The following is a 13026-nucleotide window of genomic DNA, read 5'->3' on the forward strand; positions in this document are numbered from 1 at the left end:
GGTCTATATATATAAATAGAATTATTAATATCTACATATGAATATATAATTATATATATATACATGTCTGTGTGTGTGTATGTGTGTGTGATCGTTCATGTATGTATATATATGTATGTAGGTATATATATATATATACATATATATATATATATATATATGTGTGTGTGTGTGTGTGTGTGTGTGTGTGTGTGTGTGTTATATATATATGGATATGCTGCCAATCAAATGTATCGCAAACATACGCGTGTGGACTACTTTGTCTTAGCCTATAGCCTACCTGCATCGTCACTGTTTTGCATCAGCTCTCTATATATGGTATACTCTGCCGAATATCTAGCCAGAATTTTATCGATCAGATGCCGCTGGTTGACTTCTACTTTCTCCTCCTTCCCTTCCAACAGCACATGCTGTTTGATGTCATCGTACTTCCCCATACGAATCCCCTGCACGCCTTAGCTTGGTCTACGTATGATATAGGATTGATTACTTGTGCAGAACGTAATTGTATTGTATTTGAGGTTTGAGATACCTTCTTCTAATCACAAGATCAAAATTGAACACCAATAATACAAATACAGATGCGCGATCCGGGCTTATTCCTTCTTCTGGTGACTGAAGAGACCACTAAATACATATTTACGACTACTACATCGAGAGACTAGAAACTCTAGAAAGTGATGATTATTTTTAAGTTTTAAGAGCAAACCCTAAAATCGATTACTCATCGGAATCATTATCGCAGAAATCTATACATTCATGTCTTCTTCGTTACAACTTGAGGCGTATATATTTACTTATGTACAGTATATAGAGTATGTTTAGAACCAAAGCCAAACCCATATGGATTGTGTATTTATGTGACAAGGTGTTTTCAAAACAGTGTGGTGACTGCACATTGTATGCAAGTTTAGTTAAGCAAATACTTTCGATTATGACGGACGACGGGATGTAGGTTTTGTACAAAGTTAAAAAGCAATTACAATTGTGATACTTTTAATAAATTAATAAATGTTCAGTAAAAGACCTAATAGTTTTTTAATCATATATAATATGAATAGAACAAAACAAGGAGGACAACAAGAATCTCTCGATGCCTCTAGTATCGATACAACATTTCATTAAGCTTTTGATTCATGTTCAGTCACTCAACAAACATTTAGATACATTGTGATACCTCGGAGAGTACCTCGATTGGACATGCATATATTTCAAGGAGTGAATGTAGATTCCTGTGGTATAAGATTAACACGGTGTCCATGATCACTCGACAGGTTAGACCTTTTATCTACTCATGAGCATAACATATACTGCCGGTGGTAAAGTGTACACCCTCTGCGAATCCACGTGTCGTTACAAGTCAAACCTGTTCCTTATATTTTTTATTTCAATACCCCTTTCAGAAAATCTGGATCAAGTTGACTACTACTCTACTACCAGTAAATATCAGTTCTGTGATTGTGCATAATATCATGAACAAATTCAGTTGACGATACGTGACAGGAATAGCAGTACCTCTTGTATTCTTGTTCTTGGTATCAAAATATGACCATCTCGGGGCATCTCCAGTTCTCCACAAGTAAAAATATATTTAAAAAAAATTGGGACTATCAATCTGTGTCCCGACTCCAGTCCAGTGACCAGCCCACACTCACAGCCGCCACAGTCCACGACTCTACACTGTCTACACTCTACAGTCTATACACTCTATTGTCGAACACTCTATTTTACAGTCCAATTTTTTTTTCTAAAGTGTACATAAAAATACTGCATGTAACGTTCTTTTTTTTTTCAACAAAAATAACAAAACAAAATAAATAATAAAACAGGTTGAAGTCTGATGTTTTTTATTAGAAGAAGGCTATGAGTCAGACTGTCAGAGTGACACTTGGACTCCTGTTGGCTTTTGAATTTGCAGCCATGCTCCCTCATGTATTTTTTTTAAATTATTCATTTTGCTTTTGTTTTTTTGGGGTTTTATTTCTTTCAATTTTATTTTTAACCGCTGACGTCAGACAGCTACTGTATGTACTACTCTGCCGCGGAGGTTGAAAATATTTTCTAAAAATATACTAGGCAAATTCATCAGTCAATCAGTCATGGCAAAAAAATAATTTACTGGATGGCCCAAGTCCCGTGATGGTATCGTCCCAGAGAGAGAGAGAAGTCCCCCTCGCCTATATGATTTTATTCCCAAAAAGGAATCTTTTTTATACTAAAACCGGTGATCGCTGTTTCGTTTCTCGTTACTAGGGAATTTACGACAACGAAGTTGCTTGGTAGCATATATTTAAAAACAATGTTTTAAACATGTGATCAAAAATGTGTTTTATTCGATTTCTCCCGGGGAACTCGAGACTACGTATGGGATTTTTCGACATCTCGCGAATAAAACACAACCATAGCCTGTCCCTCAAAAGTTAGTAGCCATCCAGTTGTACGTCGTTGAGAGGCGCGAGCTCTAATTAAATCATCATATCAACAAACATCAGATGATCAGACGGCTGACCCCCCTATTATTATCAATATTTTGAACTGGTGTGCTAAAATCATACACCTGTGGGCTGTGGCTGTGTGGCATCTGTGCACTTGAATTACTCGAAGCGAGTCGAGCACGTTAGATTCATGCACGCATGCACACGAAAGCACACGCGTGAGGGTAGCGTATGAGAGCGCATGCATAGTCATAGTCACTCACTTACCCACGCATAGATTTTATATCGGAATTCAGAAGGTGGTCCCTTCCGAACTTCTGCGCAATAAGGCCACTAACCGTGACAGCCTATTTTTATATAAGCACCTTATAATAGTATATATATGATCAACACCTTTACTCAAACTTTTAAAATTAGGTCCGACTTAGATATTTTTATTTATTTATATATCTAAAGAAGGAGCTGTAATCAGGACACAGCCAATATGAACACAACTGATGCAAAATTTGTCCTGGGGGGAGTGTGTGGACTACTTATCATTATCTGCGTGCTCCTGAACCGGAGATTAATATTCAAACGAGGCGAGAAAAGCATCGGTCCAGGTTTGGTGGTACGTTAATAAACATATTTAAATATATATATATATATATATGTAATATATATATAGTAGTATATAGTATATATATATATATATATATATATATATATATATAAATATATATATTATATATATATATATGTGTGTGTGTGTGTATATATAAATATATATATATATGTATATATATATATATATATATTACATAGACAAACTCGTGTATTTTTTTATTCAACCTATTCTCTATGGCCTTGCATACATGATCAGAGTTGTACTTACAGTCGTTTCCTCTGCATCTATTGTATCAGATTTGCATGCTGGTGGGCATGTCTACGGACAATCTTAGTGTTTATGACAATGCACATGGTACATATATATGCTCTATACGTGCACATGCACATATTCATATACTTGCACATACACATATTCATATACTATATATATTCATGTACTTGCACATACACATAAACATACATGTGTCATTTTGTACTATCGCATGTACACTTTTAGTAAGCAATCGACACCTACACACAAGCACATGCGCAATCACTCACCCACACGTCCACACAAACGTACACACGCACGCATACAAGCCACATACACTCGTACGCACATGCTTCCACATCCACAGTCGCATACACACACATATATACCCACACGCACAGAACACTCATACACATACACGCGTTGAAACATACGCCCACACACATATGCTTTCATGTTCACAGGCACACGCACGCACGCACACACAAAATGCTTTTCACAATCATACTCACACTTGCATTGACACATACGCCCACAGGCGAGGGAGACAACGGAGAAGACTCTGTTGCCACCCACCGCACCGGATGTCGATCCCAAAGACGATAAGCCTCTCCCACCAAAGCCGCCTACTATCAAAAGGTAAGTGACTATTAACAAAGGCCTGCGACTAATATCAAAATAAGTTATATACAAGCATATATATAAGTTATATACAAGCATATATACATAAATATAAAAGGAAGTTATATAGACATGCATAGATATTAGTCATATTTACAAAAGTCATATATACAGGCCTAATTAAGTCATATATTCAAGCATATGTATGTTTTTATAAGTTATATATACAAGAATATATGTATGTTAAATGGACAAGAATGTATAAGTCACAGCTCAAAGGATGTATAAGTCACAAATACGAGGATATGTAAGTTATATATACAAGGATATGTAAGTTTTATATACAAGGATATGAAAGTTATATATACACGGATATGTAAATTTTATATACAAGGACATGTAAGTTGTTCATACAAGGATATGTAAGTTATACATACAAGAATATATAAGTTATGTATACAAGGATATATAAGTTATATATACAAGGATATGTAAGTTATATATACAAGGATATGTAAGTTATATATACAAGAATATGTAAGTTATATATACAAGGATATGTTAGTTATATATACAAGGATACATATGTTTTGCCCCTGTACTATTACCCGCACACTCTCGTCGTGCACTACTCGCCTTCTAATTGTCACTTTTGTGTGATAAATGCATATGCACGCATGTATACACTCTGTCACGTACGTATGTTCTGTGGCGCAGACGGTGTTGTCTGTTGATGCATGCACGGACATACAAACCTTTGCACATCCACTCGTATATGGCCTGTTGTATGTGGTAAACAATCCAAACACTTCTCATCCATTCACCCATGCATGTACTACAGCACAACACAGCTCCAGTCACTCGTGTGTGCACAGGATGCATCGCTTCTCTGATCGAAGGCCTCAGGCTTGTTTTGTGTCACCACTCAACTTGCTTTGATTATGCATAGACACAGTTTACGTGCTTCTTTCATCAACACCTCATGGCATCATTTGTTGGTTGTGTCACCCCACAGCTTACTTTGATTATGCATAGACACAGTTCACGTGCTTCTTTCACCTACACCTCATCGCATCATTTGTTGCACGGTGCAGCTTCGCGTATTATCTCGGCACGGACTCCCCGCAGATCAGAGATGAGCTCAACAAGAAAGTGGACATGGTTATTGTACGCGGCCCAGGAAAAATCAGTGGATCAAGGGTACGTACGTCTAACAACTGTGGGTGGGATATGTGGAGAGAGAGCAGGGGTTGTAGCACGTACTTGACAGCTCAACTAGGGCGAGATAAGAGAAATGTATATATATATATATATAATACTAGTGTTTATGCGAGTTTCAGATACGTCTCTATATCAGTGTCGGTAGATTGCCAGTATGCCCTGTAAGTTATATACCTAGACTTCTAGTAAGGCCCGTGCCTACAACCTGCTGGGTTTTAGGCTTTGTGGTCTCGAGGACAATACTTCCAGGTTTCGGGACAATCGCACCATACACTCACTGTCTCCGGTCAGCAGCTAACCAGGCTCGGGTTTTGGGACAATCGAGTTTTTGAGCATAAAGCTGTCTATACGTTCATATACACGCCATATAATACTACCCACACAGACCCAAATACACACACACACTACAAGTGCACAGGCACCGCAACAGGCGACTGTACGTGCTGGCGTTGTTATGCCGTCGTGAAACTCACACATCTCATTGCGTGCGTGAGTGCGTTGCTCACTCACTCACACGTATCTCCATCCGTTGGTGTGTTGTCTGGTTGTTCTCTTGCAGAGCTCCTCCACTGATGAGAAACCCTCGAGTGAACTCGGCATGCTCCCGGTAAGTCGTGTTAAGCACTTGCCCCGCGACTGTGTGTCTGAGTTGGAGTCCAATTAGATCCGCTATGTGTGTGACATAATGTCGTATGATCGTACGACATTTGTCATACACCTGTACGTTGCGGTTTCCCGACTGTTTCCTGTGACATGTGTCTGTGGGTAAGGGTAATGTTTGAATCGACCACCTGTGTTATATTATTACGTCGTGTTGTCCTACAGCCAGACGGTTACATACGATAAAACAGGTATACTTTTAGTTAACGGTATCTGCACTTATGTTTGTTACGTCTATATATATATATACATATATATTGTGTATGTATGTATGTATGTATGTATGTACGTATATATGAGTGTATGTATCTATATATATATATGATGTAGGTATATATGTATATATATATATATAAATATATATGTATATATATATATATGTATGTGTGTGTGTGTGTGTGTGTTTATGTATGTATGTATGTATATGAAGTTGGTGTATATATATATATATGCAAGTAGAGGGATCTAGTGGTCTAGTTGCTGGTACGCTTGTGTGGGCTACAAGGTACAGACCTGAATAGACTCTTCTGTGTTGTGACGCGATGGTTGGTTGGTTGGTTGGTTGCACACTACCATCCCTATGATATTGTTCCGGTGGGGCCGATTATAGTGGGAAAATAGTTCAGTGTCGAATATTAGTGGCTTGTCCATGAGGCCTACACATGCACGGCACTTGTCAACTGGGACTAAATCGCATTCACTGCGCAATGCTGTACACCTGACGACTGCCGTATGTGTTTGTAGTCTGACGGGGCCGAGTCACAGCCTAGAACTAATTCTAGTGCGAGATTTAGTGCGAAGCCATTAATTGAGTGTACGCACACACAGGAAGGTCCTGCAGGTAAACTAATTCTCAATTACGAATACACACTTTATTTCGCAGGATGGGAACCTGGTGATGCTGGATAGGTCTACTGTGGTGGAAGACGACAACATGATGTCCTTTCCGAACATCGTGCAGAGCAAACCTAAGGAGAGGGAAAGTATGTAACAGGCGCACTCGCACACATAGGCACATGCACACAATAGGTCTGAAGCAAACACATACACATACACACAGGTATATTAAAGCACGTGCACACAATAGGTCTGAAGCAAACACATACACATATACACACAGGTATATTAATGCACACACACACACCCAGATACATTCAGACATACGCCTGGGTATGATTAGGCACAAACCCCTACACACGCACAACACTGTATACTGCAAGACATACTCACGCGTAAGCACATGAACGCTTGACGTATCTCGGAGCGTATGCACACACGTAAGCTCATAGATGCATTCAGTACTCCAGAACACACAATCACTCACATGCGTACACACACCCTCTAAGTGCTTCACAGCACATACACGCACGCGCCACGCATGTGCGAATATATAAATGTATATGTATGTATGTATGTATGTATGTATATATATATATGTGTGTGTGTATATACATATATATATATATGTGTGTATATACATATATATATATATATATATATATATTCATGTGAGAGCATACCTCTGTATAATTCAGCCATATATTTCTTATCCTTGGCACTGCTTCTTACTCACTGTCACACTAATTCACTCACTCACTCCCGCCCGCAGATGATGTGGATACCATGTTCATTGTGCTGGTTGATCTGATCTCGTTGTCTGCGGAGGAGAAGACAGGCTACGAGAAGCGCTTCAGGAAGAGGCTGTCGGATTTTTTGAGTAAAACGGGCTCGAACAACTATCAGGTAGGTGGTGTGTAATAATGTTCATGCTCACTCTGCAGAAAGGAACTATCTCTAGTGGACCTCTATCATCTCAATCTCTGAGCTGTAGGCGCCTTCTCATCTGCGAGTGTGCGTGTAGCTGTATGCCATTAGGAGGCTCTCTCTCCCCTACAAACACACGCGTTCTGAACGAATTCTAACCTAGTCACCGTTGTCTCTGCAGGGTGTTGTCTTTGGCGGGATCAACGCGTGCACAGGCATTCTGGGTGTGCAGATGGTGGCTAAGCTCATCCAGTCTGCTAAGCTGCAGTTCCCACAGCACCTGTTCTTCATGGAAGAGGGTGGCTTGGTGTTTGACCACGTGTCAGACTTCGTCAACGGTAGGTAGAATATGCCTATTTATGGATATCTATTTATAGATGTTTATTTACAGAACGTGTACTCCAAGACCGTGTAGTCGGATACGTAGTTATGGGCATGCTATACTGTAGGTAGTATGACACACAAAACACACGCCTCGAAACTGCACAACGACTGCCACAGCCACACATACATGCGCACACATATCCACACGTACACATACAGCCACAGCCACACATACATACGCACACACAGCCACACGTACACACAAAACACACGGCCGCGCCTGCATGAACCAGACCCCACAGTCAACCAGGCTCTAGAGAGTCTACTACAGATCTCTCTCGCGAGTGAGAGCGAGAGAGAGGGGTGTAGGTGCTGTTCTGTGGTGGAGGGTAGATAGGCACATGGGGACTCTGGGCTGAGAGCATAGGCAACCCTAACCTTACAGCAACACACACTCACATGCACGCTTGTGTGTCTAGTTCAGTGTCTGTCTATGTTGATTGCTGATTGTTGATTCTATGTCGCGATAGGAGACCGGGGTGTTTATAGACTGTACTGTGTGTATGCTCAGGGATAGGCACCCCACACATTTACACACACAACAACACTGATCACATACAAATACTATCTGTCTACTATACCCCTAAATACAAATCATAAACCAAAACCCTAAACCCTAAAACACACACCCACACACCCTCCCACAGGCGTTATCCTTCTGAACCCAACGCTGGATCCCAGTGGCAAGCTACGTGTGCGTCTGTACGACAAAGAGACGGAGACCTACAACCAGTTTGTAGCCAAGCTCAACACAGAGATCGCCATCCGCACAGACTTCTTTACGCTCGCGTGTGAGGCTGTGAGAGTGCCGCCGCCTGCGGAGTTGGTGGCGAACTTTGTGTCGTTTACGGAGGGTATGTGGGGGGATGTATGGACAGACTGTAGGACAAGTGTTGAAATGTGTAAAAGGGGTGATATGAGGGGTGATTAACATGTTTATAAGGGGTGGTTAATATATGTATAAGGATAAGGGGTGATTAACATATGTATAAGGGGTGATATGAGGGGTGATTAACACATGTATATGGGGTGATATAAGGGGTGATTAACATATTTATAAGGGGTGATATGAGGGGGGATTAACATGTGTATAAGAGGTGGTTAATATATGTATAAGGATAAGGGGTGATATGAGGGATGATTAACATGTGTATAAGGGGTGGTTAATATGTGTATAAGGATAAGGGGTAATTGACATATGTAGAAGGGGTGATTAAAATTTGTAGGCTAGTAACCTTATTAGGTAGCGCTTCTTTTGGTGACGTTGTTTCCGAGGTACATTGATATGGTGCTAGTGGCACAGTACACACCATTGTTACTCCGTTATATTTATATACTACTCCCACCTGACTCCTCGCATAAATACAACCCTAACATTGTTCAGGGCTTGGGTTTGTGGGATGGATGACAACTGACGTCACCATGCAGAACACCAATCAAGTGCGTCCGTTGGCTCTGGATCTGATGCCCGGAGGTCTCCTTGGTAGGTATCCCTCGACCGATGTGCTATAAATAGAACACCCGCTCATCAGGCAATCGATTAATCACATGCACTAGTTTTTATTGACACCATATCTTCATCAGTCTTTTGTGTATGCTTTCGTGCCCCGTCAGTAGCAGTTTATGAATTATATATATTATACATATTGAATGGCTCTCATCTAACCTCTGCTTATTTTCCGATGTCCCGTTGGCTCTCGTTTAATTTCTGCGTATTTGTCGATATATCATTGGCTCTCATTTAACCTCCGCGTACCTGGCACATTGAACCCCCACGTTCAGGATTGATCGACATCTCGGCTGTGGTCAGTTGCTGTAAGGCAGTGGCGGCTGTGACTAAACAACACTCTCTGGTGCTACAGGATAGCGTGCCGTCACAGGACTGGGATACCTTTCTCCAAGAGGTATGTTCGTATGCACATGTCTGTGTGGTTTGGTCTACACATGATGCTCATGTATGTATCATATACATCCGGATGTCTGTGTATGTGTATGGGTGTTTATGCTCATGTATGTATCATATACATCCGGATGTCTGTTTGTGTATATGGGTGTTTATGCTCATGTATGTATCACATACATCCGGATGCCTGTGTATGTCTGTGTATGTATATGGGTGTTTATGCTCATGTATGTATCATAACCCTTATGCTCATGTATGTATCATATACATCCGGATGTCTGTGTATGTCTGTATATATGTATGGGTGTTTATGCTCATGTATGTATCATATACATCCGGATGTCTGTGTATGTATATGGGTGTTTAAGCTCATGTATGTATCATATACATCCGGAAGCCTGTGTATGTCTGTGTATACGTATGGGTGCTTATGATCATGTATGTATCATATACATCCGGATGTCTGTGTATGTCTGTGTCTGTGTATGGGTGTTTATGCTCATGTATGTATCATATACATTCGGATGTCTGTGTATGTCTGTGTGTGTGTTTGGGTGTTTATGCTCATGTATGTCAGTGTATGTCTGTGTGTGTGTATGGGTGTTTATGCTCATGTATGTATCACATACATCCGGATGTCTGCATAAGTGTATGTCTGCGTATGTGTATGGGTGTTTATGCTCATGTATGTATCATATACATCCGGATGTCTGTGTATGTCTGTGTTTGTGTATGGGTGTTTATGCTCATGTATGTATCATATACATTCGGATGTATGTGTATGGCTGTGTATGTGTATGGGTGTTTATGCTCATGTATGTATCATATACATTCGGATGTATGTGTATGGCTGTGTATGTGTATGGCTGTTTATGCTCATGTATGTATCATATACATCCGGATGTCTGCATAAGTGTATGTCTGCGTATGTGTATGGGTGTTTATGCTCATGTATGTATCATATACATTCGGATGTCTGTGTATGGGTGTTTATGCCCATGTATGTATCATATACTGTATATGTTTGAGTGTTTATGCACATGTATGTCTGTGTATGTGTATGGGTGTTTATGCTCATGTATGTATCATATACATTCGGATGTCTGTGTATGTGTTTGGGTGTTTATGCTCATGTATGTCTGTGTATGTGAATGGGTGTTTATGCTCATGTAAGTATCATATACATTCGGATGTCTGTGTATGTGTATGGGTGATTGCTCATGTATGTATCATATACAAACGGATGTCTGCATAAGTGTATGTCTGTGTATGTGTACGGGTAAGTTCCTGTGCTTTGCTCGCGACGTAACCACTATCACACGCTGGTGCAGTAGCATGACTTTCACTTTCACGTCTGCGATGCCTAAGCAGACCTGTGTGCGTATGTGTGTGTATTTGGTTACGAATCTTCTAATATGCATATGTATATTCGTTTGGCTACTAATCTTCTTATATGCATATCATATCGAGGTCAACTACACACCCCACTCACCTGCATTCGCCTTCACCTTCGCATTCGTTTTGAACTCCTCTTTATTTGGCCACTATGCAGTTGGGCATGGACGATGTGATTGAGGACTACTGCCCCGAGATCAAGTTCATTGACCCGGATGTGTGGAGGCTGGATAACGACATGCGCAAAGTGGACAGTCGGTCCTTTCAGCTTGCACTTGCACCTGTAGATCCGGACTTTCGAGACTGGCCAAGCAATGAGTGCCGAGGTCAACGTCCTGTCGGTGGTATGTGTTGTGTGGGTGCATCGATGTGTATGTAGACTATATGTCTGTATGTCTGTACATACGGGTGAGCTTATACGGAGCTATTGGTATCGGATATAGTACTTGTGACAGTAATAGTATTGTTGTATATGAAGTGTCTGAGGGGTGTATGCGTGCGCATCTGTACGCGTACGGGAGTGCTTCTAAACTGAGACGGGACCTGTTTCCGTTGCACAGTAGGTCGTCGGTGCCTCTCGTCTTCAACCGAGTGCGCAGTAGCACGTGTGTACATGTATTCACCTACGTCAAGTGGTTATACCTGGTGTGAGTGTATGTGTCTTCATATGACTAGCGTCGAGGTGCATTCGACTATCACAGACACGTGTGCTGCCAAGTATACTCATGAACCATCCTTCCTCCGTGTGGTTTCACGTATCAAGTGCCATCCATACATCCCCCTCACTCACTCACTCACCCCACCCTACCTGTCTCCGTGCACACACACACACACCACAGAATGGGCGCATGACTTCAAACACGAGGACCGTATCCTGGCGTCGCTGAGTTTCCTGCAAGGAGAAGGCCATCTCAAGAACATTGCGGATGTTATTAAGCTGGAGGTAGTGCCTGAGTCATTCGACCAGTTTGAAAACAACGTCGTCGATGCGACAGAACCCTCCTTTGACGAGGTGAGTATCTCAGAATAACTACCCACCCAAAGGGTGAATAGAATAGCCTGTACCCATCTAGGTAGAAAGAAGATATGTATCTGTATATAAAAGTATGAACGTATGTATATATGTATGTACGTATATATATATATATGCATATACATACGCACACACTCACACCCCCAACCCACTCACCCACCACCCGGCAGCTAATCTCTACCCTGGCTGGGCTGCTAGAAGAACCTACGCCCAGTGCACAGAGTTATCTGCGCATGTGCAGCCAAACAGCAGTGCAGGAGCTGCATGTGCTTAAGGCTGGCCTCATGCGCAAGGTCATTAAGGTGTTCACAGCCGATAAGACGGTGTTCTTCTACCAGAACAATGCGGAGGATAATATAAGTATGTGTTTGTGGTGGTATGTGTGTAGGCGATAGATATAGGTGTGTGTGTGTGTAGTATACATGTAGGAGAGAAGTGTAGGTATGTGTGGGTGTAGCATGTTTGTAGGAGAGAGGTATAGGTGCGTATGTTGTAGTATGTATGTGGGAGATAGGTATAGGTGTGTGTGTGTGTAGCATGTATGTACCAGGGCACCAACGAGACTATTATACGTTTGCTTTGTTATATAATACTCTTATTCGTACGCATATATCCACATACATGTAGCACCACATACAACCCCTCACACTAACGCACATATGTAAACACTCACACTCCACACATATGTACACACTCGCACTTCACACATATGTGCACATTCACATGTCGTAGCACGGTATCCCATACACCT

The 13026-nt window shown here is 41.2% G+C and overlaps 1 protein-coding gene across 1 annotated transcript in view; it reads left to right on the top strand.

Moving 5' to 3' along the window:
* Nucleotides 1–2616: 2616 nt before the first annotated feature.
* The window catches only part of SARC_02933 (hypothetical protein), a 39584-nt gene continuing 29174 nt past the window's right edge, over nt 2617–13026 (top strand). Inside the window, exons 1-13 of the mRNA XM_014303278.1 lie at nt 2617–3045; nt 3833–3933; nt 5010–5115; nt 5696–5743; nt 6680–6779; nt 7406–7539; nt 7742–7898; nt 8592–8798; nt 9329–9427; nt 9727–9848; nt 11400–11586; nt 12082–12254; nt 12446–12635. Coding sequence (XP_014158753.1) covers nt 2920–3045; nt 3833–3933; nt 5010–5115; nt 5696–5743; nt 6680–6779; nt 7406–7539; nt 7742–7898; nt 8592–8798; nt 9329–9427; nt 9727–9848; nt 11400–11586; nt 12082–12254; nt 12446–12635 — 1750 coding nt within the window. The 5' untranslated portion in view covers nt 2617–2919. The remainder of the gene's footprint in view (nt 3046–3832; nt 3934–5009; nt 5116–5695; nt 5744–6679; nt 6780–7405; nt 7540–7741; nt 7899–8591; nt 8799–9328; nt 9428–9726; nt 9849–11399; nt 11587–12081; nt 12255–12445; nt 12636–13026) is intronic.

This window comes from Sphaeroforma arctica, assembly GCF_001186125.1.
Source record: "Sphaeroforma arctica JP610 unplaced genomic scaffold supercont1.140, whole genome shotgun sequence".
In the NCBI taxonomy this organism is placed as follows: domain Eukaryota; class Ichthyosporea; order Ichthyophonida; genus Sphaeroforma; species Sphaeroforma arctica.